General features: G+C 44.5%; 1 protein-coding gene across 1 annotated transcript; it reads right to left on the reverse strand.

Moving 5' to 3' along the window:
* LOC107393682 (sodium channel and clathrin linker 1) lies at positions 1-27,883 on the reverse strand. The gene is made up of 14 exons (XM_070544577.1): positions 27,816-27,883; positions 27,531-27,622; positions 25,677-25,740; positions 20,388-20,478; positions 20,098-20,189; positions 19,741-19,876; positions 19,520-19,618; positions 6,677-6,748; positions 6,465-6,539; positions 6,219-6,361; positions 5,973-6,144; positions 5,081-5,271; positions 157-364; positions 1-89 (listed from the first exon to the last, which is right to left on the reverse strand). The coding sequence occupies exons 1-13, from the start codon at positions 27,881-27,883 to the stop codon at positions 334-336; spliced, it is 1,326 nt and encodes a 441-aa protein (XP_070400678.1). The 3' UTR covers positions 1-89; positions 157-333.

The raw sequence follows: 27,883 nt of genomic DNA on the forward strand, positions 1-27,883 counted from the left end.
TGATGGTAAAAAGGTAAAATGATTTATTATTAACAGGAGAACTAAGGGCGCACTGAAGTCCAGCGGTTTTCAGAATCCAGAAGCAGCGTCTACAGGTAAACAGAGGTGAGTATGGGTTTTGTAGTTCTAGGAGATTTTATATGTAGTCGGACTTACTATGCAGAAGAGGAGTTGGAGTATGGAAGGGAAGTGAGCCGGGGTGATATCCAAGATGATGGGTGAGTCGGAGAATGAGCGAGGATATTGATCCGGAGAGGGAGCGTGAGCGAGGTGGAGAGCGGGTCGGCAGGCGGAGGAGATAAACAGGAACGAACCAGAGATTTCCTTCCAGAATCAAGAGCGAGTAATCCGAGGATCCAGGAACCTGTGGTGAGTATCAAAAAAACCACATGAGCGAACAATCCAAAAACTCAAAAGGACACGAATCTTTAGAGCAAGTAGAGCGAAAACTCGGAAGGGCAAGCGACTACCAGTTAGCGGCAATCATCCGGCCTCCTTATAAAGCCGGCCCGCTGATGAGGAACAGCTGTCGCTCCCTCTCCTACAATCAGAGCTCAAAGATTGTGAGTGAAGTGACGAGTACTCACCCCGGCTCATGACACCTTTTAGAAGAAGCAAGACTGAGAAATGGTGGATAGGTGAATTTTACCGTATTTCAGACACAAAATGATTTAAATATCAACTCCCAGCATCTGCTGGATTTTAAAATTGTCTAACTGTCTTAGAAAAACTTTTTGTTTTGATTTCTGTTCTTTGAGCATATACAGGTGCTGGCCAGTAAATTAGAATATCATCAAAAGGTTGAAAATATTTCAGTAATTCCATTCAAAACGTGAAACTTGTACATTATATTCATGCAATGCACACAGACCAATGTATTTCCGATGTTTATTACGTTTAATTTTGATATTTATAGGTGACAACCAATGAAAACATCAAATCTGGTATCTCAGAAAATTAGAATATTCTAAAGGCCAATGAAAAAATGTTTGTTTCTCTAATGTTGGCCAACTGAAAAGAATGAACATGAAAAGAATGTGCATGTATAGCACTCAATACTTAGTCGGGGCTCCTTTTGCCTCAATAACTGCAGTAATGCGGCGTGGCATGGACTCGATCAGTCTGTGGCACTGCTCAGGTGTTATGAGAGCCCAGGTTGCTCTGATAGTCGTCTTCAGCTCCTCTGCATTGTTGGGTCTAGCATATTGCATCCTCCGCTTCACAATACCCCATAGATTTTCTATGGGGTTAAGGTCAGGCGAGTTTGCTGGCCAATCAAGGACAGGGATACCATGGTCCTTGAACCAGGTGCTGGTGGTTTTGGCACTGTGTGCAGGTGCCAAGTCCTGTTGAAAGGTGAAGTCTGCATCCCCATAAAGTTGGTCAGCAGCAGGAAGCATGAAGTGCTCTAAAACTTCCTGGTAGACGGCTGCATTGACCCTGGACCTCAGGAAACAGAGTGGGCCAACACCGGCAGATGACATGGCACCCCACACCATCACTGACGGTGGAAACTTTACACTGGACCTCATGCAATGTGGATTCTGTGCTTCTCCGCTCTTCCTCCAGACTCTGGGTCCTTGATTTCCAAAGGAAATGCAGAACTTGCTTTCATCAGAAAACATAACTTTGGACCACTCAGCATCAGTCCAGTCCTTTTTGTCCTTGGCCCAGGCGAGACGCTTCTTGCGCTGTTTCATGTTCAAGAGTGGCTTGACACACGGAATGCGACACCTGAATCCCATGTCTTTCATGAGTCTCCTCGTGGTGGTTCTTGAAGCGCTGACTCCAGCTGCAGTCCACTCTTTGTGGATCTCCCCCACATTTTTGAATGGGTTTGTCATCACAATTCTCTGCAGGGTGCGGTTATCCCTAGAGCTTGTACACTTTTTTCTACCACATTTTTTCCGTCCCTTCGCCTGTCTGTTAATGTGCTTGGACACAGAGCTCTGCGAACAGCCAGCTTCTTTAGCAATCACCTTTTGTGTCTTGCCCTCCTTGTGCAAGGTGTCAATGATTGTCTTTTGGACAGCTGTTAAGTCAGAAGTCTTCCCCATGATTGTGGTGCCTTCAAAACAAGACTGAGGGACCTTTTAAAGGCCTTTGCAGGTGTTTTGAGTAAATCAGCTGATTAGAGTGGCAGCAGGTGTCTTCTATATTCAGCCTTTTCAGAATATTTTTTGAGATACCAAATTTGGAGTTTTCATTAGTTGTCACTTATGAATATCAAATTTAAATGTAATGAACATTGGAAATACATTGGTCTGTGTGCATTGCATGAATATAATGTACAAGTTTCACGTTTTGAATGGAATTACTGAAATATTTTCAACCTTTTGATGATATTCTAATTTACTGGCCAGCACCTGTACATAACATCTGATAGTTTGTTGGGGCTCAAAATGGCCCAGAAGCCCTCATAAATGGTCGAACATCGTTGTGCTGCCTCACCGCTCAGGGCACAACAACCTTAAGTGGTAAATCAATTTGTGTCTGAAGTCCTCCGGCAGAGAGGGATCAGAGCAAAGACTTGTTCTCCAACAAAAACAATAATGTTTTTATTAATCTGAATGGAGCGCCGTATTAAAATTTTATATTTAATCTACTTTTAAAACCAGCTCTGCCGGCTGCTAACTAGTTTCCGTCAAATTGGGGATGAGTGAGCGTTTCAGAGCGAGCGCGTTTCCCTGCATTTTTTTGTTTTCAACATGAGAGACAAAGTGAACGCCACAAAATAAGAATAAGAATAAGAAGAAAATATCATTTCTATAGCGCTTCTCAAGATAAAAACACGAGGCACTTCACAAAAACAAAAAATGTAAAAATTTAAAAATAATTTTGAAAATGGTTACAAATATATTTAAAATGAGCAAAAAATAGACAATTGTGATTTAAAAATTGTTAAGAAAGAGAGAGAATGATTAGGAAAGAGGGAAATCAGTGGATCCTGAGGAAGGTGGAATAGGTGGGGAGAGCAGAATAAAGAGAGTGGTGAAGAAGGTCATACAAAAGCCAGCTTGAACAAGTGAGTCTTCAGCTGCTTTTTAAAGGAGTCCACTGATCTCAGGCTCAGGGGGAGAGAGGTCCAGAGTCTGGGGGCCACAGCAGCAAATGATCTGTCACCTTTGGTCTTTAGCCTGGTGCGCTGCACAACCAGTAGGCTTTGATCACTGGACCTTAGGGACCTGCTGGGGTGTAGGGACTAAGAAGATCACCAATGTAAGATGGTGCTTGTCCATGTAGGGCCCTATGGACCAGAACCAGGATCTTGAAATGAACCCTGAAGTTGACTGGCAGCCAGTGAAGCTGGAGGAGAAGCGGGGTGATATGGGTGTGTTTGGAGGACTTGGTCAGAAGCCGAGCACAGGCATTCTGAACCACCTGTAGACGGTTCAGGGAGGTTCTGCTCAGACACGTGAAAAGAGAGTTACAGTAGTCTAAGCGTGAGGAGATGAAGGTGTGGAGAACTGTCTCAAGTTCAGAGCGGGACATAATGGGACTCAGCTTAGCAATGTTCCTGAGATGGAAGAAGGAAGAGCGAACAAGAGAACTGACATGAGAATCCAGGGTGAGAGCTGGGTCAAAGGTCACAACAAGATTCCTGACGGAAGGTTTGGTGTGAGAAGCAAGCTGACCAAGAGAGTCTCTGACTTTGGGAACCAGCTTGTCTGGGGCACAGATGAGGATCTCAGTCTTATCTTCATTCAGCTGTAGAAAGTTCCCAGCCATCCAGGTTTTAATGGAGTCTAAGAAGGTGTGTAACAGCTGCAGCTTAGACATCTCATGGGGCTTAAAGGAGATGTACAGTTGGATGTCATCTGCATAAAGATGGTAGGAGATTCCTTTGAAGGAGCTCAGGATGTGCTGAAGAGGGAGCAGGCAAATGAAACCGCATATGATGAAATAAAAGTACCCTGGCAATTCGGCCAACTATCAGTAAGTAGAACGCATGAAAACACAGGTGGAGAAAGTCAGTGCGGACCTGATTAGGCACCTGAAATCCAGTTTGGGCCAATTTCCATCAGAATGGTTTAAAAGTGTTGAACGCGTTTAATCAAAACACGTGAAGTGGCCTCTAGTAGGCATTAATGCCTTGTAGGTCGTACTCTGAGGAAACAAAGCACTAGTGCACCATTTTCAGAAACTAGAAGCGAGCCACATCAGAGAGATTCAGACTTGATTTGGGGTCTTTTTTTCCTGATATTAAGACATCTCGTCACTGACTGGCAACACGACTACCACTGACTCTGTTTGCTCTGCAACGTTGACGTTTTATCTCCACAAAATAACACAAGCCTGGAGGAGTTCTGCTGTGTGGTGGTGTTGCTAATGCTAATGGTTAGCTTCTACTAGCTGAGATGTTCTCTGCTGTTTCCTGGGTGCTAAACCAACAACAGTCTTCCCCGTCGTGAGTCAAGATGGGTGAGTCCATGAATGTTAAGTGACAGGGTGACGTAGATCTGTCAGGCTTTTCTAATCCTAGAGTTTTACCGTCTGTTTTCTATCAGAAGCTAATGCAGGAGATAGGTGTAGGAGACTATTTTCATGTTCAGCTTGCATGAAAAACCCAGAGTGACTCGTTATAATTAGGAATAATTATCAAAAATGGGTTTTCAGTGTTCCACACCTTTAAGAAATTACAAGAAACCTTCAAAATAAAAGCTCGTAGGACAGTAACACAGAAGAATTGTGTTTTTGATTTCTCCCAAATGTGACTTAAACCTCCCAACCACCCGCTGCACCCTTAAAGTACTCATCAATCCCTATTAGAGTTATATATTTAGACATTTTGTACATAATTCTTTTTTTTTCCTCCCATTTAAAATGAACATTTCGGAAATTGTGCCACATTTCCAGGATTTTTGATGCCACTCCACTGGAGGTGCATGTCTTAAACAATGTTGACGAGCAAAAAAGCAAAGTTGATTTCTAAAATAAAGCAAACAAAGTAATTTTTCATGTCTCCCACTCCAGACCAGCAGGTAAGTAATAAAACATTTTACTGATAAACAGAAAACAACCTGAATGTTTTAGGATGAAAAAAAAATCTTCTTTGCTTAGAAAGTGTAGAGATTCTTACCTAAGGCATGCGGTGTTAGTTTCAAATGTCTGAATGAGGTTCTGGAACTCTTCCTTCCCTCGCTGAATGATTTTCTGCTGAGTGGCGAGGAGGCTATCGGCGCTGGAGATGCGGCTGCTCTCCTCCAGATCGCTCAGCCGCGCGTTCAGCTCCACCTCCTTCAGGAAGTATTCATGCTCCATCAGTGACACCTTAAGGAGGACAGAGGAGGACGAGGGTTTACTTTAGAAGTTATTGACCCCACCGTACCAGTCCAGACGGGCAGATCTGTGAGGCTTGACCTGCCCGTCTAAAGTGGACCAGAAATTTCCAAAGGTCTGTTTGAATCTAAGATTGCTTTTAAAAAATTAACTTGTTCGTTTTCTGACACCCATCCAAAGCTGGGTTGCTACGGTAACAGATCCAAGCAGAAATTCCCTGCTAGTGTTTGGGATACAAAATGTTTCCAGATCAGAGAGGACCTATTTATCTCACCCCCAACAGAATGTAACCAGGAGACATCCTGACAGACACCAGAACCACCTCCATGTGGAAGAGCAGCACAGCTGAACCTCCATCGTATTGCCTAAAATATTGGGATACCCCACCAAAGGAAAGGGCCTTCATGTTTTCCAATAGGGACATAAAGATGTCCAATCTTCCTCTCCAACATCACTCTGAAAATGCTCCTCCGGAACGCTGGTCAGAGATTCCCATGAACACCCAAAACCACGTGGAAAGCCTTCCCAGAGGAGTGACAGCTGTGACAGCAGCAGAAGGACCAACATTACGGTAAAACCTAAAGATTCAGCTCATTTCAGCTGCTTATGTCTGGATAATAAAACTTTCAGTGGAGTTAAAATGGTAAAAGACACAGACGTAAGCGGTATCCCTCGGATTTCCACCTGATTACCGTCTGCTTGGCTTCATTTTGGATGAGCATCGCAGCATTGCGGAGCTCGTTCATCTCTTTGTGTAGCTGCACATTTTCCTGCTGCAGCTGCAGCCGCTCATCGCTGATGCCGACGCACTCATCCCGCGCCGCAGCCAGATCACGCCGAAGCTGCTGCACCTCCTCGCTGTACCTACAAGCAGACAAACAAGGGTTTAACCTCCTGCTCACGATAAAAGCAGCCGCACAACACTAAGCTACACTTACTCCATCTCCATTGTCTTCATTTCGTTCTGGGTGCTCTGCAGCGTTAGGCCGAGGTCAAACTTTAGCCTCTCGGCATTCAGACACCTCTGATGAAGGGCATCAATACTCCCCAACTCTAGCTCTGCCCTGCCCTCTTTGTACACCTGAAAAGAATCACCACAGGCTCTCGCCAATGCCGCTACCCATTCACAGTCGCACCATCAAACAGCAGGCACCTTCCCAGTACACTGAGGATTTCATGGATACCTTCTCCAGTTTCTTCTCTAAAGCTTTTCTCTCATGCAGGGACCTTTCAATCTCAGACTGCTTATCTGCACACTCCTGGGTTGGAAACCAGAACAAGGGTTGACAGGGAAAGGGTTTGTTGCAGACAGAAGTAGACAGGCAGATACTAAAGAAAAAAAATACAGTTTAGAGTGATTTTGAAGGAAAATCCCTCTAGAAGAGCAGGTTTGTACCATCTGCAGCGCAAACAGCTCCTCTGTAATTTGCTCGACTTGGACGTTGCACTGTTGACGCACACTATCCACCTAGTGGAGCAAAAAAAAAAAAAAAAAAAGAGGCACATTTTATTCATAGCAAAGTGAAAAAACAGCCAAACTAAAATGCAACAATCTATCCCCAGATGTTGCCCTGACTGCACTTCCATGTCAATTAAGGTCTAATGAGCTTTGAAAGAAAAGCGCTTTTCTTTCAAAGCTCATTAGACTACAATGACCTGGATGACTGAGAACCTTCACAGACATGTTAATTAAGATTGTTCTAGACACAAATACAAAACATTAAAGCGATTTATGTTTTATTACAGCAAATAACTGAAACACAGGAAGATTAGATTATTTTTGTTGTCAGCTGCGTTTTCAGCAGCTTTAATATATTACAACTGTGAGTGGATCTATATGGCATTTATTCATAGTTTGGAGAACGCTGGTTCTTAACCCTGGCCCTGGAGGGCCGGTATCCAGCATGTTTGAGTCGTTTCTCTGCTTCAACACACTTGATTCAGTGGCTGACCTGCTGAATGAAACCAGGTGTGTTGAAACAGAGTTAAAACTGAAACATGCAGGGTCCTCCAGGACCAGGATTGAGAACCACTGCTGTAGACCATCAACAGACATGAGGGGTGTTAGCAGTTACTTGGGCTAGCATTACTAGTAGTTCATGCTAGCATTAGCAGTAGCTCCGGATATTGATAGCAGTAGCTCGGACTAGCGTTACCAGTAGCTCAGGCTAGCATTAGCAGTAACTCATGCTAGTATTAGCAGTGGCTCAGGCTGGAGATAGCAGTAGCGCGTGCTAGCATTAGCAGTAAGTCATGCTAGAATTAGGAGTAGCTCAGGCTAGAGATAGCAGTAGCTTGAGATAGCATTACTAGTAGCTAATGCTAGCATTAGCAGTAGCACCAGATAGGGATAGCAGTAACTCAGGCTGGCGTTAGCAGTTGCTCATGCTAGAATTAGCAGTAGCTCAGGCTAGTGTTACCAATAGCTCAGGCTAGAGATAGCAGTAGCTTGGGTTAGCATTACTAGTAGCTCATGCTAGCATTAGCAGTAGCACCGGCGGTGGTGACTCTCCTCGCTCAACCTGAGCTATGACATGCCGAATGACAGGGTCAAGGCATTGTTTGGCTGCAAGGTCAGCTGTTGAGATTTGGGGAAGTACCATGGAGGCGAACTGGGTGTCATCCGTGAAACTGTCAGGCAGACTGTTGACATTGACAGACAAGGATAACACCAGAGCAAGATCAGGATCAGTGCTTGAACTGTACACCAGGTGACGGTCATAAACTGCTTCGATGGTAGGCTGGTCAATAGAGACATGATCTGGTTCATTGAGATGCTGCCATGCAAATCTCCAGATTCGCTCACGTTCTTTCTGGGACAGAGGATCGTCAGACAGTTCACCATGAGGTCGGCGAGACAAACCATCAGCATCAGAGTTGTGCTTTCCTGCTCTGTAGATTAATTTGAAGGCGAAAGTGGACAAAGCTGAAAGCCATCTGTAACCGGTAGCATCGGGTTTTGCTGATGGTTAAGAGGTATGTTAATGGGTTGCTATCTGTCACCACTGTGAACTGAGCGCCATAAAGATAGTCGTGAAATTTTTCAGTCACCACCCATTTCAAAGCAAGAAACTCCAATTTGTGGGCGGGATATTTTGACTCACTCCGGGAAAGACCTCTGCTGGCATATGCTACCACTCGGTTCTTCCCATCCTGCTCTTGATACAGCACCGCACCAAGACCTGTGGCACTGGCGTCAGTGTGGAGTGTATATGGTTTTCTGGGATCAGCAAATGCCAGAACTGGGGCAGAAGTAAGTTTGGCAATTATGGACCCAAAAGATTGTTGACACATCTGCGTCCATCGTCCTCCAAATGGCTCTTTGGGGTTGAGGTAATTCTCTGACTTTACAGTTCGTCTCAGGTTCCTCTGGGAAGGTGGATAGCCAGCAGTGAGATCATGCAACGGCTTGACAATTGCTGAATATCCCTGAACAAAACAGCTGTAGTACCCAGCAAAACCAAGGAAAGATCTTAATTCCTTCAAGTTTTTCGGCACTGGCCAAGAAGTGAGTGTAGAAATCTTGTCCGGATCAGTCTCAACACCAGCCTGGAACACTACATGGCCCAGATATTTCACAGATGTCTGGAAGAACATGCATTTCTCAAGTGAAAGCTTCAAGCAAAAATCTTTGAGTCTGGTAAGAACTTTCATCAGACGAGTTTCATGTTCCTCAAGAGTTGGTGCAACAACAATGACATCGACAATGAAAACCAGGACTTCTCTTAGATTTAATTCTCCCATGCATTTCTCCATCAGCCGTTGGAATGTGCTTGGTGCATTGGTAATCCCCTGCGGCATCCGATTAAACTCCCAGAACCCTAAAGGGCAGACAAAGGCAGTCTTTGCTTTATCTTTCTCCTCCATTTCAATTTGGTAGTATCCCGACTTGAGGTCTAGCACCGTGAACCACCTGGATCCTGCAAGTGCCGAGAAGGTGTCTTCCAGCTTGGGCAGAGCATAGGCATCTTTGATTGTTTGCAGATTGAGTTTGCGGTAGTCAATACAAAGACGTACACTGCCGTTCTTTTTCCGCGCAACCACAATTGGAGAGGCAAATGCTGAGTCTGATTCTCTGATAACTCCGGAATCAAAAAGTTCTTGCAGGTGCTTCCTTACAGCATCGAGATCCTGAGGGTGAATTGGTTGTGGTCTTTGCTTGAAAGGGGTTGGATCGGACAATTTTATTTGGTGTTTAACTTTGTCGGTCCTGCCGAAATCCAGATCATATTTGGCAAATACTTCAGGAATACTGTTGACCTTTTGAACAATGCGTTCTTTCCAGTCTGGAGGTAAAGGGGAATCACCAAAGTTGTATTGTGGTTGAGATGGAGGTAACGACTCTGTGGACTGGTCTGAATACTCAATGTGTTTCTCTTTGGAAATGACTTCCTGAAACGTGCTGATTTCTGTAATGATAGCTCGAGCTGGAATGTGGATGTCATGGTCCGACTCATTGCTCACTACAACAGGCAGAGAACATGGCCGACGTTGAGGTAAGTCCACAAGGCAGGTTTTTACTAGAATACCACCAGGCAGAGAAGTGGAGGTGGGGTGTTCCAGAATAACTGCTTTCACACCTTGGAATAGCCTTGTGACCAGGCATCCCTTAAGGACAGTGGCTTGCCCGGCAGTAATGGTATGTGGTTGGTCTGACTTCAAGATTACAGGAGCATACTGGTCATTCGACTTCTGGACATGGCGACATTGGAGGATTTTATAAACTGCAATGTAACCAGAACCAGTTGGCAGGAATGACTGCTCAGAGTGGGTTGCTGTAAGCAACATCAAGAGTGTTGGTACCAACAAGTATCGTTGGGTGTGATTGCTGGACGTCAGGCACAACAAGAATAAGTGTATCAATATTAATGGATGAACCAAGAAAATCGGCTGTGAACGCCATGGTAATCTCGATATATCCCAGGTAAGGTACGTCTTGTCCATTAGCTCCTTCTACTTCCAACAAATCATTTAGTGGTTTGATTGGATGGTCTGAAAGATAAGTATTATGGAAGGAATAAGGGATGGTAGTAACCTGAGAACCAGAATCAAGAAGACAATTGAAATGGTTGCCATTGATTTGAATTTGTCCTGTGCTTTTGGTCCCCACAAGCCCTTTTGGCAGCAATGAAAATGTGTTGTGGTTTCTGGGACTGTTAGTGCACGCAGCTCCTGTGTGTCCCACCGCAGAAGCTCCTTCTAGTTTAAAGATGAAGTTGTTTTGGCATCCCATTCTTGCTGTTTTTCCTTAACTGTTTCTTTTTCTGTTCAACAAGACTGGGGTTTGCTCTGTTGTTGCAGGTGGAAAAAAACGTGGCCATCTTCTCCACAGTTAAAACAATACCATGGCTTGGGTTTGGTATTTGCCTGAGGTGACGAGTGACTGGGCTTGTTTTGTCGTGGCTTAAAATTTGACTCAGTTGAATGTTTTCGGGACAAAAGTTGGGACATTTGCTGATGGAGGGTTTGGAGTTGTTTTTTCATTTCTTTTAGCTCTTCATTGGCTGTAGAGTGCCCACAAGAACAAGTGCTTTGAGATTGGATGTTGGCTTTTTGTTTTGATAGACCATTGTGTTTTCTCATAAGTGACTCCTTGGCAATTTGTCTGTCTTCTTCTGTCCGTAACCACAACAATAAATCAGAGAAAGATGGCGGGTTGTTCTTTTGCTGTTCTAATTGTAATTTGGTTAATATAGTGTTATCCCAACACCCACGACAAAACTGCCTTAGCAGATGTTTATCCATGTCAGCAGCTGCAAGTCCTTCTTGCTTTACAACAGTGCTGAGGGTTAGCTGCAGTCTTTGGAGATAAGCGGATGGTCGTTCACCTGGATTTAGAAGAATATTTAAGTATTGAGCATACAATTCCTCACCATCTTGAACTGTTCCAAAAGCAGAGTAAAGTACACTTAGTATGACCTAAGGCAATGTGTTGGAACTTAGGCCTTTAACCAAATCAGCAGCAGGTGACAACAGGTTCTCTATAATAACTCTGGTGACGTATAGAGCTGACAAACTGGGGTCGGCAATCAGTAGATCAATTTGGGGACGCCATGATTCAAAATCTGCTTCACTACTTGGCTTAGGAACCCTTCCTGAAAAAGCACAGAGACATAGTGAAGTTGTGGTGCTTATGTCTGGGTTTCGGACCACATGCTCAACCACAACCCTTTGTATTTTCAGTGGGTTGGGACCATGGGTGGTGAGTCTCTTGGAGCTGGTCCAGTCTGGCTTTGCCGAGGTCGTGCCCCCTGCTGGTCAGTAGAAACCTGTCTGGCAGAAGGTGAAAATTATTTCTGCTGCTCCAGTTCCCTTTCTTCTTCTTCCTCTACTTCATTTTCCTCATTTACTCCATCTTCATCATCATATTCATGTTCACTTTTCCATCATCATCTGCTCCTGCTTTATGCAAATGTTGACCAATCTGCCTCATTACGGTCTTCAAGACATCCTCAAACCGGTGCCCACTGCGATCAGCAATATGCTTGAGCTCCTTGAGGTAGTTGGGAGGGGGACTGCTGCGGTCCTCTGTGGCGGCGTACTCACAGGTTAAAGCTGTGACGCGGAACACAAGGTCGGCAACAGTTTTATAACAGTAGGTGTATGGCAGTAACGGCTCTAAAGTTGTAAACGCAGTGGTATCTACAAACTCAGCGATCAGGTTTTTAAAGAATGTACTCGTGGGATCATTTACGTAAAAATGACGGTTAAGATTACCATATGTACGCAAGTGGTCAAGAATTTCGTTATCAGCTTTTGTGTTGGACACACCGGTGATCATCACAGACTGTGATATATCTATGCCGGAAAGGGCAACTAAATCCATTTTTGATTTTCAGCAAAAACAAAGTAAATAAGAACAGAAAAATTGTATGTATGACCACAAAATATTCACACGCAAAGGCTCCTGGCTGGCTCGCCACTTGTAACACGTTAAAGGACCAGGTCTCCTGACTGCAACTTCATAGACAGTGAGCTATCAAAAGTAGTTTCGACTATGGAGCCTGAGTGTGTGAATAAAACACAGGAAACCAAAATAGAGCTCGAAAAAAAATATATATATATTATGCATGGTATGAGAAATATATAGACAGATGTACAAAAACTATAACCACATACAACACAAACAAAAATAATGCTTATTATGCAAAACAGCTTATTAAGTCCCAAAAGGAGGTGGGATGAGGTTTAGTCCAGTATGAGATCAACTTAGGTGCATGGGCCTGGGATAGGTCATGTGTTAACCGTTTTTAGTCCAAAGGTTCGCAAATCCTACCGCAATACAGCGGTGATCGGGTGGCTCGCCATCCCGCGCTGATCAGGGCTGATCACGGGGAAAAAAACCTGACCGTTGAGTTGATTGTGAGGTGGTGTAAAGATGAATGAATCGGCCGGGTTATTGAATGCTGTCAGCTAGTATGCAGCGTAAAATCTGTCAATATCTGACAAGTACGCCAACCACAGGGACAACAGCAGCCAGGTAAACAGGGAAGATGCAGCTGATTTACCCGGAACTTATACAGGGTTCATTCCCGCCACAATAAAAGGATTGGCGGAAATGGGTTCAGAAGTTATTGTGGTTACAATAGCAGTAGCTCGGGCTAGCATTCTGTCTGAGAACTTAAATCTTTACTTGACGCTTCTGCCTTTTTTTCTGAGAACCTTTAAATGAAAAGGAGGTAAAAAAAATGGAGATGAAGAAGCGAAAAAAGGTGTCTCTTTTTGCTGCGATATTTAAAATGAATATCCAACTGACTGATAAAAGCACCTGAGGGATAAAAAAAGAAAACTATGTAGGACAACGATTACCAGAACGTCTAACTCATCAACTCTGGTTCTATGAAATACTTTTAAAGACCAGCGAGCGAGTAAGACGTTGGTCAGCGTTTCAGTCAGACTACGCCGGATTAACGTGATTAAGAAGAAGAGCTTGATGAAGAACAGCAGCAAACCAATCAGCACGTCTGTGGATGGGGTTACAGCGCTCTTATTTTGGAGGCAGGATTTCTGTGTTTAAAGGTCTCATCCCTCGTAAATCCGCCGTGGTCTTGAGTGGGAATGGTCTCAGTCGTTTTCTGAGGGGAAAAAAGCTCTGGTACTCGAAGACGCACTGATGCATCCTTCTGCGAATTTGGGACCTCAAGTTATCCCATAATGCACTGCATTGCAAACTGTTCTGCTTAACTGTTAAAACCCATCAATATTAATTTTCCCTGTGACGAAGAGAATGGCTTTTTCCGACACGATCATTTTCCCGTCTGTGGCTGACCCAGGAGGTGGTGGTTGGAGAAAATGTGGTAACACTTTACAAAAAGGGTCCCTTTATTAACATTACTTAGTGCATTATTAAGCATTAATAAACAACTTGTTCTTTTGTTGCGAGTCCCACATGCCAAAGACAGTGGCAAGTACGGGGTCAAAAGGTGAGCCATACTGGACTGGCTTGTGCGAGCAAAATCAGCCAGTCAACAGGAGCTGGGCTGCAGGTCAAAAAACTGTGGTCAGAAACAAGGGTCACACAAGGGTCACAGGGACAAGAGGACAGAACTGGGCGAAGGGTCAGGAGACTGACCCCACCTCTTTGCCCCACCCCTGGCTTGGAAAGATGGGATTGGAGGAGAACAGAATGAAGACAAGCCCATCAGATCCAGAAGCCCTCTCGGGAACATTGGAGAGAAACTGAAGAATGCTGCAAAAGATGATGCAATGACCTGTGTTAAGAAGGAAAATGACACCAAATGTTTTGTGTTGAGCTACAAAGTGTGTATCTGGTAAATGACCCCATGACCTTAAGCTGGTCCAGGAAGGGTATATAAGAACAGCTCTGAACAGCAGAGAGGGATTGAGAGATTCGACAGCAGCTGGGGCAGAGGACAAGAAGAGACAGAGCAGATTTGGAGGGGTCATCCCCCGTCCTGCTGGATGGGGGATGACAGGCAGTTTTTTGGAGAGAAGCAGAGCTAGACAAGCTTCGTTCTTGGGGAGATTCTGAGAAGACAAGAGCTGGTGTAAACTGACTCTTATTTAATCATTTTGAACTAATTCCTCCATGGGGGATAGTAGTTGTTTTTTCATCTACCCATTTTTGTATTTTGATTTTGTAATAAACCTTTTTTGAAAAAGAAACATAATCCTGATTCTTTCAGGTTTTCTCTAAAGCTTCACGAGTGGGGGCTCTGATCATTAATTGCGCAGAGGTAAGCACATTAATTATGGGTTCTGGAATTATCAGGACTTACTTTACGGTTTGTGACAGATTAATATAAAGAAACCTTAAGATAATGGGATTGCTTAAAAAGAAGTGAGCTACTACAGAAGGAAAGGTCTTACATATTATTTCACCTTTAAAATAAAAGATACGATTCTAACTTAGGACGCCCAAACCAGGATCTAATACCATAATACTCACCGACATCCCCATCGAACCCTGATGGATGCACCGTCTCATAAGTTCTAACGGAACTGGGTTTTAAAGGAACCGGTAAATGGGACGGGCACGCGACATGGCGCCTGCAACGTGGGGCTAATCGGCGAAGGTTCAAATATTAGATACCGGACTATTCGACGTAGAACTATGTCTTTTAGGCTGATAAAAGCTTGCGCGCTAAGGACCTATTAAGCTTATAACCTTGGAGTGAAAACCGCACCAGTTTCTCGAAAAAGAAAGAAATCTGGGAGAACGGACGATCAACTTAAAAAGGTATAAAGAAAATACGGCATTCCGACGCAAGAAAAGCTAAGGATAAAAGCTAGGCAAAAAATAAAAATAAATAAAGAATAAGAAAAACTTTTAACCAGCCATGGCAGATAGATCTTTCAATATCCTGTAACCGGAGCTTTCAGAATGAGGCTGGAAAAGCTAGTATGGAGCTGCGGCGGGGCGCTGTCCGGGTGCTGAGGCACAAGTGAGATGCGATTAAACGTCATGGCTGGATCAAAATCTAGTGAAGGACTGATATGTAAGAATCTGTGTGACTTGGGCCTCGTTTCTGGTAACACGGGGAGGTATTTGTCACGAACTGTAAAGTAATCATGTTTCCTAGCTTCACAGAATCTCATGTCGGGCATCGTCACGCGCAATGGAGGCTAGAAGCCGGGAACATGTTTAATGTGTGAACCTCTGTGCTTAAGGGCTCCGTGAGGGGAGAAACCGTGCCGCCTGTAAAGGACGGACTTATAACTGGGAGCATTGGAACTCTGCTCCAATTAAACTTTGTTTTTAGAGGATCTGCTTGAGACAAGCACCTAGCTTCCGCTCTCGGCAGCCTGCAGATATGAGAAGCCACAGCTGAACAGAGAAAAAGCACCCAGTCAGCTGAGCAACAACAGACAAGCAGGATGTGGTGACATCACCCCTCCCCCTACTAGTTCTGTTGAGAAGGGAGAGTCCTGAACTAACAGCTCCATATGATTCTGACCTGACAGACAGCTACACTACTAATGCGTAAGCATTTTTAACCTTGCCACATTTGGTGTTGTTAGCAGGATCCATGTAGTGCTGTCAAGTAGGTCCGTGGATGTGAAGTTTGTGGCACCCTGCGCGGATGTACGAGGACGCGCTTGTGGAAAGAGGGGGGAAGGTGTGACAGTGTGAGCGTTCTGTCACAATGTCTTGATTGATAATGCATACTGGCCATTTGGCTAAGCGGATGTCCCTTTGGCTGAGTGGTTAGAGCGTAAGACTCCCACCCCGAAGGTCTTGGGATCGAATCCCGCCTGGTCCTCATTTATCCACCTTGCCACAGTTTATAGTTTTTAGCGTAAGCTTCCCACCAGCAGCTGCTAGCAGAGTTAGCTTGTTGCTGTTCAGGTGTGTGAGGAGAATATTTGAAGCTCTGCAGTAAAAGATGTCTTCAGTCTGGAGGGAGAGAGTCTCTGCTTGAAGGTGGAGACTGAGATGTTCCAACCAGCAGCTCAGCTGACCAGATGGCAGTAGAAACTGGTGGAGAAGCAGGAACCCAGTTCTGAACCCTCATGAACAAACATCTGGTTCTTCAGAGACTGAAGTGAGTGATGATGATGATGATGATGGTGTGTATCTGGACTCTGAGCTAGTCAGACTCTGGGTCTGAGACTGGAGATGAAGATGATCCAGAGGAGGAGGCAGCCCCACCCCAAAGAAGGCTGTTGCAGTCCCCTGGCTAGATTTTTCTCGCATGGGGGATGTTGCGAGTCCCACATGCCAAAGACAGTGGCAAGTACGGGGTCAAAAGGTGAGCCATACTGGACTGGCTTGTGCGAGCAAAATCAGCCAGTCAACAGGAGCTGGGCTGCAGGTCAAAAAACTGTGGTCAGAAACAAGGGTCACAGGGACAAGAGGACAGAACTGGGCGAAGGGTCAGGAGACTGACCCCACCTCTTTGCCCCACCCCTGGCTTGGAAAGATGGGATTGGAGGAGAACAGAATGAAGACAAGCCCATCAGATCCAGAAGCCCTCTCGGGAACATTGGAGAGAAACTGAAGAATGCTGCAAAAGATGATGCAATGACCTGTGTTAAGAAGGAAAATGACACCAAATGTTTTGTGTTGAGCTACAAAGTGTGTATCTGGTAAATGACCCCATGACCTTAAGCTGGTCCAGGAAGGGTATATAAGAACAGCTCTGAACAGCAGAGAGGGATTGAGAGATTCAACAGCAGCTGGGGCAGAGGACAAGAAGAGACAGAGCAGATTTGGAGGGGTCATCCCCCGTCCTGCTGGATGGGGGATGACAGGCAGTTTTTTGGAGAGAAGCAGAGCTAGACAAGCTTCGTTCTTGGGGAGATTCTGAGAAGACAAGAGCTGGTGTAAACTGACTCTTATTTAATCATTTTGAACTAATTCCTCCGTGGGGGATAGTAGTTGTTTTTTCATCTACCCATTTTTGTATTTTGATTTTGTAATAAACCTTTTTTGAAAAAGAAACATAATCCTGATTCTTTCAGGTTTTCTCTAAAGCTTCACGAGTGGGGGCTCTGATCATTAATTGCGCAGAGGTAAGCACATTAATTATGGGTTCTGGAATTATCAGGACTTACTTTACGGTTTGTGACAGATTAATATAAAGAAACCTTAAGATAATGGGATTGCTTAAAAAGAAGTGAGCTACTACAGAAGGAAAGGTCTTACATATTATTTCACCTTTAAAATAAAAGATACGATTCTAACTTAGGACGCCCAAACCAGGATCTAATACCATAATACTCACCGACATCCCCATCGAACCCTGATGGATGCACCGTCTCATAAGTTCTAACGGAACTGGGTTTTAAAGGAACCGGTAAATGGGACGGGCACATGACACTTTTATCAACGTTCTCATTATTAACCATTAAGTTTTCTTAACTTATTCACTGCCAGCCGTTTCCTGATTGCTAAAGCCCTTCACTGATAGCGTTTCTCACCGTTTTTACTATTTCTTTAAGAGTCACAGAACGTTGCGTGCTAGGATGATGTCGACGCCAAAACAACTAAAACATAGCGGAGACTCACCTCTTACATCAGGAAGAATCCGCGCGTTTCGAGCGTTATCCGTTCTTTCAGAATCCGTTGTTGAATTGTGATCGGCAGAAGCGCTTCCGGTTCGTGCCTCACTTTTTTTGTCAGCAGCGGCCCAAAACGATCTCCTAACACATGGGTTTTCTGCTTCCTGATCATGGAACATGTGACGTATGCGGATGAAGATCAGCTTTAGAGCTGAGATGTTCGTTCTCACGGTGCGGGGGCTCGTTCCGACGCCCACACAGTAAAAACATGCAAATGACGACTTTAGTTGTCATTGGAAGTGAATGAGTTAAGGTTAGGACAAAGGGCCGGGGAGTGGGTGGGTGGTTGCTTAGTAATACATTACATAAAATGGTTAATGAGTTGTTAATAGTTTATTTATGCTTAAAAATGTACTAAGTAATGTTAATAAAGGGTTGTAAAGTGTTTTCAGTTCATTTCAATTCAAGTTTATTTATAAAGCGCCAAATCATGACAAGAGTCGTCTCAAGGCACTTCAGATAAAAACATTGCAATACAGGTCAGTTCATTAAAGCTGGGCGTACACTGTGCAACTTTTTCACTTTTTTGAGCCGATTTTCCAGTCGTACGAGAATCCAAAACATCGGGGCGAGTTTTGCGCCGAGCGGTCGTGTAGTGTACAGGGGGTTACGAGAGGCGATTAACACCACGTGACCAGCTGCCGATCAGCAGTCGTGAGGTCGCACAGACTTCTGGCGTGTTTAAAATTTCGCTCGTCCCTCGTGAGGGTATCGCACTGTTGAAGCGGCGCTGCGAGCAGCTGCGACCCAAAAAGTATCAGAACCGCTCACGGCGCATGCGCAATCCTGCATCAACACCGCTCGCTATTTCCCTAATAACACACGCTGTTCGTTTTTATTCCTACACATTTTTTTACTCACAAAGATTGTCAAGAAAGCGTGTTTGTCGTGTTCATGTCAAATTAAACTGATCACAAAACACAGATTTACTTTCTTTATTTCGTTTTCCTCATCCAAGCCCCATAAATCCCTGTGTGTCCTCCTGCAGCACTCCCGAAGGACAACAGGCAAAACAAGACAAAAAAGTCTGACGTGTTGAGTAAAAACTGCTATTTTTAGCATATTTTTAGGGCCGACGTGTTGTTGCTACCAGACGTACAGTGTGGGCAGTCAGGTCGCATGCGAGAACTGGGTCGTACAGTGTGAGCACATGACTCGTGAGATCTGCTCTGCGAGGAAGTCGTACAGTTTAAGCTGAAGCTGAACGCTGCGAGTGAAAAAGTCGCACAGTGTACACCCGGCTTAAGCCAATCAGAAAAATGATTCCTATATAAGGAACCCAGCAAATTGCATCAAGTCACTGACTAGTGTCAAGAGTCTTTACAGCAATCCTCATACTAAGCAAGCATGCAGCGAAAGTGGAGAGGAAAACTCCCTTTTAACAGGAAGAAACCTCCAGAGGATCCTGGCTCAGTATAAGCAGCCATCCACCACGACTCACTGGGGATGGAGAAGACAGAGCACGCACGCACGCACGCACACACACACACACGCACAAGTTACATTCCGTATGCACGCGGAAGTCAGATCGCAGCTCAAACAGAACAAGTATTACACGGTTTCCATGGGAACGAGACCTTTAAGGAAGCAACTCTAAACGTTTTTTTTAATGAAACTTGTTGAAAGCAGAAAGTCGGTGCTTCTTTAAGTGATTGGGTCGTCATCACTTCATCAACATTCGCACAACGCCAAAACCATTTTAATACTCATCCACCTCTCTCCGTGTCCGGGATGTTGCCACCTGGTCTAAGAGTTTGATGGTTTCGCTGGTCTTCAGCAGCTCTTCTGTCTTTTGCTTTTCTCTCATCAGGGCCTGCAGGGAAAGTCAGGACAGGAAGCTGTTTCAATGGGAAGCGTGCCGGGCTGTGAGAACGTTGCAGCTGGGAATACTCAGCTAGTGATAAACAAGCAGAGGGCCTGGAGACGCGCAGTCACCTGATCTTTCTGCATGACGGCCTCTTCAGCAGCTTGAACACTCTGTTTGACTTGTGCCCGGAGTTCCCCGACCTTCCTCTCCCACACAGCCTGCTCTCTGCGAAGCACCTCAGCCTCATGAGATGCAGCTTGTAGCCTGAAAATGAAGGAAAGCAGAGAGATCTCGCAAAAGAGGAGAAGCTGAGAATTGCTGCTTGGCCTTGTGACACTTACAACTCAAGATATAAAATTCCACGACTTTCTATAAAATCAATATTGCAGCACTTTAATAATCTAAGAAGTTCTGCCAGATGGCTATCGTTACAACCTGGGGGAGTGATTACTTGTAAAATGGTGGCGAGTTAAAAATGTTCTCACCTGGTCTGAAGTTGTCCCAGCGTCGTCTGAAGCTGCTGGAGGCATCTGGAGGCTGCGACCTCTCGGCCCTGAGCCTCTGCAACATCTTCCTCCTGATTACAAAGACACATATCTAAACAGGTGCATCATTTTATTCATAATGGTTCCCATAGCAATGCCCAAACTCTGCTTTTACATCCATAAAGGAATGGTGTACATTTACGCCGAACATCAGTGTGTGATCCAAAATAAACACTCATTTATCCACTAAAAACTCGCTGCTAATAAACGAGGAAACGCGTTTCACTCACTCTCCTGCGTATCTGCTCTTGGAAATTGCTGCACAGTGTGGTCATCTCGTCCACTTGGTTGGTGGCTGTTCGGAGTTGAGCGTTAGCCTGCCTATAGACGTACAGAAAGGAAACGCCAACGTTAAAGAATGCCGCATCCCGGGCAGTGCAACCGACAGAAACAATTTAACAGAAAACGAACAAAAAAAATAGCCACGTCGTTTTGAAAGCAGGCTTGTGATTTGTTGGGTCGCCATGTTAGCATGGACACAAGGACACCACGTGGAAGAACCAACAGATGCCAGATGCCAACAGAGAGTTTGGGGCAATATGGCACGAGTATTATCGGCTTGCCGTCTGCCAGTGAGGATGGGTGGCTTCTCATCGAGCTTCTCACATCTGCCATGGGGGATACCGCAGGGTTCAATACTGGGACCCTTGCTGTTTTCAATTAATATTCTCCCATTGGGTGACATTTTACGAAAGTTTGGAATTGGATTCCATCTCTATGCAGAAGACTGCCAATTGTACTTGCCTCTAGATGGCGCCGGTGATCAAACGATACATTTATTTTTGGATTGTCTGGCAGAAATTAAGATATGGTTGGCAGAAAACTTCCTGTGTCTCAATGGGGAAAAACAGAGGCACTGTTGTTTGATCCGAGCGGACATGTTGATTTTTCCAACGTAGACTGCGGTGAACTGAACTCCTATTTGAGTGTTTCAGCAGGCGTGAAGATGGACAGTGCATTCTGCATGGATGCTAATGTGGGTACTGTAGTATCCGCTTCATTTTATCATTTAAGACGTTTGGCTAAAGTAAAGCCATTTTTATCTAGACGTGACCTCGAAACTGTTGTTCATGCTTTTATTACCTCACGACTCGACTATTGCAATTCCGTTTTATTTGGTGTAAGTAAGGGTACTGTAACCTGGCTGCAGCTTGTCCAGAATGCTGCAGCAAGATTCTTGGACAACAAAAGGAAGCATGAACACGTGACACCCATTTTGGCAGCTCTCCACTGGTTACCTGTTGATTTTTGAATTCGTTTTAAACTTCTTTTAATGGTGTTTAAGGCGCTGAGTAGTGTGGCTTCAACCTATTTGACGGAGTTGCTGCAGCCATATGTTCCGGCCCGGTCACTCCGCTCTGAGAACCAGCTGCTACATGTGGCTCCTAAGGCCAGGTTGAAGTTGAGAGGGGACAGGGCGTTCTCTGTTGCGGGTCCGAAACTGTGCAACGCACTGCCCCTAACTATTAGGGACTCTCCATCAGTAGCAGTTTTTAAAATGAGGCTCAAAACCTACTTTTATGATCTGGCTTTTAATTCTGTGGGTTAGCAATTGTTAATGTTTTATATTTTGTAATTCTTATTTGTGATTTTAATTATGTCTGTGGCGCTATATGTTTTATTGTTTTGTTCTTTTGTTGTACAGCACCTTGGTGGCATGCTCATGCCTGTTAAGGTGCTTTATAAATAAAGGCTGAGTTGAGTTGAGAAGGAGGGCAACAATAGGATTTCTAGAATTCAGATTTTTCTGTCTCTCCAACTGTCTGTTGATGTAGAGTCATGCTTCAGAACATTTTAAGTTAAATGTTTTACTAATATGTCTATTTTAAGGAGCAAAAATGAAAAATAACACCACAAATGCATGTTGGGCACCAGTGTTTGATGTGCCTCCCTTGTCCAACACTTGTGATTCAGTGGAGACATGAAGGACAGCAGACATCAGGGATCAGGACTGGATTTCACTTGTTTAAAGTAATTAAGGGACTACTGTGAAGCTCCTGTGCTTCAAACACCAACCGAGCCTTTAAAAGACAGCTTTAGGGGGTCGATCACTCGTTTAATCAATACATTTGCAGCTGACTCTAGAAGCAATGCCTTGTAAGTTATATTTTCTGGAGAAAAAAGTCTCAGATATGCCTGTTTCAGGAAGAACAAATCAGCTGGAGAAGAAAATGGCTTCAGATGACAGGATTTGGATTGTATTTATCGATATGTGGACATCTCTCCTCTGATTGGCTAACAGCAACACGACTCAACCACTGGTCTCTGTTTGCTCTGCAACGCTGATGTCTTATATCCACGACTAACACAAGCCTGGAGGAGTTCTGCTGTGTGGTGGAGTTGCTAATGCTAATGGTTAGCTTATACAAGCCAAGACGTTCCCTCCTGTTTCCTGGACACTAAACCAACAACAGCCCCCCCCAACCCCCCGGATAAGCGTACCTGACCCCGGATAAGCGGACGGAAATGGACAGATGGATGGCTCATGTCAGTGTTAGCTCATTGTTAGCGCTATTAGAGTTGTTAACGACCTTTTAAATTCCAATTTCAACCAGTAGGGTGGAAGAGCAGGAAACTCCTCAGTGTGACGTAGATCTGTCAGGATTTTCTAATCCTAGAGTTTCACCGTCTGTTTTCCATCAGAAGCTAATGCAGGAGATAGGTGTAGGAGACCATTTTCATGTTGCCTGCATGAAACACTCAGAGGGACCCGTGAGAATCAGAAATAATCATAAATATGTTTGTCCTTGTTTCACACCTTTAATGAGCTAACGTGATGTTACGGATTAGGTTTGCATCGCCGTGTCCTCAGCTGCAGCAGCTACTCGTAGCTTGTATTACCCGAGTTGACAGTGCAGCTCCATGATTTCTCTGCTCTGCTCCGCCACCGTCGTCAAGATCTGCTGGTTCATCTGTGTTTGGCAGGAAAGACAGGAGCGCCATTTTTGAGGCGTGGCTCCAAACATGAAGTCCAAACCAACTTTTGATCAAAACTTTTCCTGTAAAACTTTGTCCCTTCAGAACCCCCCACCCCCGCCCGAGGAGCCGGTGTCAGTCAGTCACTGCTACAAAGTTAATTGTTCTCAAAAGCAGGCAGTGAAGAAAGCTGCTAGCAAGGAGAGAGCCCAAGGCTTACCCCCAAATTCCACTACCTCCGCTCCGGTCCGCCCCCGCAGCCGCTCGCTTCCGAACTCAATTTTTACTGCTACCCGCTCTACAACGGCTCCGCTCCGGTGCGGAGACCTGAGGTGGGCAAATAGGCATGCGCGGGATTTTCGAGATCTTGCGATACAGTCCGAGCAATAAACGCGGAAGTTAGATCCAAACACCCGTTGTGTGGAAGAAGCATCGAAATGAACTGTTTAATCTACCTATCATTTGTGTTGAGAGATCAGCAGTGTTTGGATCAACAAAGTGTGACTACTTTGATAGTGAAAACTGTATTTATGGCTTACTTTTGCGCATTTAAACTTCAGCCGCCACTGATAGTTGTTAAAAGTTGTTAAACCTGTGCATATGAAACAAAAAACGCCTTTTGTTTATCGATGTATTGTGAAAAACGGAAGTTGTGCTTGCTCCTTTTCCTGTTGGACGGTTGTGATTTCTTTCCATTTACTGCGGAGGTGCTCCGGCGTCCGGCGAAAATAGGATCGATTCTATTTTTGCCGGACGCCGGAACAGAGGGCGGCGCACGGCGCCGCACTGCCGGAGCACGGCCGCAGTAGTGGAATTGCTCTGATTGACTACAACGGGACCGATTTTGCTCCGGCGTTCGTGTCGGAGCGGAGCGGAGGTAGTGCTCCGCTCCGACACGAATTTGCTTGCTTGATCTTTAGGAGGTCTTTTCTCTTTTGAAACTAACGCTTTGTCATTTTCAGGCTTCTTTGGAAACATGTCAGAGCCAGAGAAACGCTGTTTGCCATGTACCTGACGCACAGGATGGGTAGATTTATGCTCAGAGCCAGAGAAACACTGTTTTTCACATACCTGACACTCAGGATGGGTAGATTTATGCTCAGAGCCAGAGAAACGCTGTTTTTCACATACCTGACACTCAGGATGGGTAGGTTCATGCTCAGAGCCAGAGAAACGCTGGTTTTCACGTACCTGACGCTCAGGATGGGTGTATTCATGCTCGCAGCCAGAGAAACGCTGTTTGCCACATACCTCACTCTCAGGATGGGTGTATTCATGCTCGCAGCCAGAGAAACGCTGTTTGCCACATACCTCACTCTCAGGATGGGTGTATTCATGCTCGCAGCCAGAGAAACGCTGTTTGCCACGTACCTGACGCTCAGGATGGGTGTATTCATGTTCAGAGCCAGAGAAATGCTGTTTGCCACGTACCTCACTCTCAGGATGGGTGTATTCATGCTCGCAGCCAGAGAAATACTGTTTGCCACGTACCTGACGCTCAGGATGAGTAGATTCATTCTCAGAGCCAGAGAATTACCTCCGCTCCGCTGCGCTCCGCTCCGACACGAACGCCGGAGCAAAATCGGTCCCGTTGTAGTCAATCAGAGCAATTCCACTACTGTGGCCGTGCTCCGGCAGTGCGGCGCCGTGCGCCGCCCTCTGTTCCGGCGTCCGGCAAAAATAGAATCGATCCTATTTTCGCCGGACGCCGGAGCACCTCCACAGTAAATGGAAAGAAATCACAACCGTCCAACAGGAAAAGGAGCAAGCACAACTTCCGTTTTTCACAATACATCGATAAACAAAAGGTGTTTTTTGTTTCATATGCACAGGTTTAACAACTTTTAACAACTATCAGTGGCGGCTGAAGTTTAAATGCGCAAAAGTAAGCCATGAATACAGTTTCCACTATCAAAGTAGTCACACTTTGTTGATCCAAACACTGCTGATCTCTCAACACAAATGATAGGTAGATTAAACAGTTCATTTCGATGCTTCTCCCACACAACGGGTGTTTGGATCTAACTTCCGCGTTTATTGCTCGGACTGTATCGCAAGATCTCGAAAATCCCGCGCATGCCTATTTGCCCACCTCAGGTCTCCGCACCGGAGCGGAGCCGTTGTAGAGCGGGTAGCAGTAAAAATTGAGTTCGGAAGCGAGCGGCTGCGGAAGGCGGGGGCGGACCGGAGCGGAGGTAGTGGAATTTGGGGGTTAGCCACACATTAAAAATGCATTAGAGAGATATAGTATCACTGCACTCCTCACACCAAATGTGTGTGTATGTTTTATGTATACCCACAGCAGGGAAGTCAGGTCAGCTCCTCTTAAACACAGCCTGAGAGGTGAGATTTGAAAGTACCTGTGAGTTCAGGTGACACGGTAGCGGACGGCAGCAAAAGAAAAAAGCCCAGATAGATGGAGGATTACCAGGTAAGCTGACAGTCCAATGTACCCGAGCACCAGAGGGATTCAGAAACCGACTCACTCACTCACAAGATTCATTATTAGAGCAGGGTTCGTTTTAGAAAACAGCAAAGCATTTCCATCTCACGGCTAATTGGAAGGCTGCGATTTAACACACCTCTATTTACGCAATACTTACAGACTAGCTTCTGATTGGTCATTTGGAGTTTGTAATTGTGCTGATGGGACTGAACAAGCTGATCCTGCAATGCAAAAAACAGGAAGAGTTAAACCACTATAGCAATTACCTCCTAATTACAGTGGGGCAAAAAAGTATTTAGTCAGCCACCGATTGTGCAAGTTCTCCCACTTAAAAAGATGACAGAGGTCAGTAATTTTCATCATAGGTACACTTCAACTGTGAGAGACAGAATGTGAAAAAAAATCCATGAATTCACATGGCAGGATTTTTAAAGTATTTATTTGTAAACCTACTATGATGTGTTTATGATGATACAGTGAGTAGACAGTATGAGTACAGTAACATCAACAGATAATACATAAAACCCTTATGTGGTCAATTTTAGCCTCCATGAAAATCTGAGTGATTCAATCACTTTTTGGCAAGTAAAATGCCATTTTAGTTGTCTACAATTAAATCATCAATAAAGAATTTAAAGATATTTTGAGACGTTTCTTATAGGTAAACAGGAGGGTGTAGTCTATTTGACAAGTGACAATCTTAATTTTATGTGCTAAAGTGCTTTTATCTTGTTACTTTTAAATAGAGCAAATAGATAGTAACCTACACAGTGTCATTAAAGCCAAAGCTTGATCAGTTTAAATACTATTTTTCAAGTAAAAATGTGCCCCAAACTAGTTAACTGTGGCTCCATGTCAAGTGGACTAACGAAAGGAAGGGGGGATAAATCAAATCGCTGGAGAATTGTTTATTTCCATTTATACAGCGTTTACATTCAATACAGGGCGCCATTTTACATTGTTTATTTATTTTTTAGTATAAAGGCAGTAACATAAAGGTAGCCAGTTCTTACCACAATCCATCTTTCAATCGCAAATATTGCAAAAAGGATTAATATATCCTCATTGTGAACGTTTAAGACAAATAGCAACAATTAAAACAACTTCCGAACTGGAAAAACTAATATCCGCGATAAACATCTGTTTAAGTACCGGAAGAGGTTACCTCTGCTTTCTGAATGTCCATATTGCTAGATATGCCGAGTTTTAGGGTCGAAATCCTGGGGAATTTCGTCTAGAAATGCAATTGCCCTAACCGTGCGCGATCCCGCGGTGGCTAATCATTTTTTGGCAGCGAGTGATTTATGGCACAACACCGGCTACCGCAGTGTTTTTGCCTAGCTGTCTCCGTGACTTGTCAAATGACGACTCGTGACCCACTAACAAAGATGGTCTGTGAACAGGATGAACACTCCTTTTTCTGAAACTGATTCTTATAGAGAGCGACTGAAACCCGACTACTCACCTTCCTTCCCTTAAAAATTCACGTGAACTTTATATTTGGCTTCATAAACAGCTATTTTCGCTGAAAAGCGTCAAATTCGCAAGTGTGAGATGAACGTATTTTAAATCCACGTCAATACTAACCAAATTTAAGACTTTAATAAATCGATTTATGACATTTTAAATACTTTAAGCGTCTTAATTTTCCTTTCATCTCCTTTACCCAGCCGGGAGCTGTAGCTGTCGAGGATCTCCCGCTCCTCCCCCATCCCCCCACGACTGTTTCATTAGCCACATACTCTACTGTAGTTCAAATGTAAAGTACAGAAGTTCCACTGGATTTTTTTATGTAAAAAAAAGTAATCAGAATAGCAGTTTACGAACGACACAGATAAGCTACTCAAACTAGAAAAGGTTCAAGACAACCGCTAAATGGCTAGCTAGCAACATTGTTACCCAAACCAACCAACAAGCCTCAACATTCAGATACCAACAGGTAACGCGGCACATACGTGATGGGAATCAGATAGTAAACACAAACAATACAAACTTCTTATTGTTGATTTACCTGGCAAGGAGGATGTTTTTCCCCCGCTCAGATCGAAGACAAAATGGATCCTGGCGTTGTGGAGGATGACTGTAGGTGTAATGATGTTCAAACCGGTTCAAACAAGTACAACAACCCAGGTGCTGGGTCAAGTTGAACAAAAATAACCCAAATCTCATTCAAATAACCCAAAATGGGTTTCACATTTCATAACCCAGCAGTTGAGCAGATTAAATAACCCAACTGTTTTTAGTGTGTACATACAAAATAAATAAAAAAATAAAATAAGAAAAAAAGACTACATACTTGCGTGCCTGCCGGGGCCCTATGCAAGGACGTCTGCGTTGCAAGTCTTCGCACTGACGCAGACGCAT

Source organism: Nothobranchius furzeri, chromosome 15 (genome assembly GCF_043380555.1).
Source record: "Nothobranchius furzeri strain GRZ-AD chromosome 15, NfurGRZ-RIMD1, whole genome shotgun sequence".
In the NCBI taxonomy this organism is placed as follows: Eukaryota; Metazoa; Chordata; class Actinopteri; order Cyprinodontiformes; family Nothobranchiidae; genus Nothobranchius; species Nothobranchius furzeri.

Coding starts and splice junctions, on each gene's coding strand:
- LOC107393682 (XM_070544577.1), bottom strand. CDS start 27,883: ATGCGTCTGCGTCAGTGCGAAGACTTGCAACGCAGACGTCCTTGCATA. Junction 25,741..27,530: donor AAAAACATCCTCCTTGCCAG/GTAAATCAACAA, acceptor TTTGCATTGCAG/GATCAGCTTGTTCAGTCCCA. Junction 19,877..20,097: donor CTGGGACAACTTCAGACCAG/GTGAGAACATTT, acceptor CTTCATTTTCAG/GCTACAAGCTGCATCTCATG.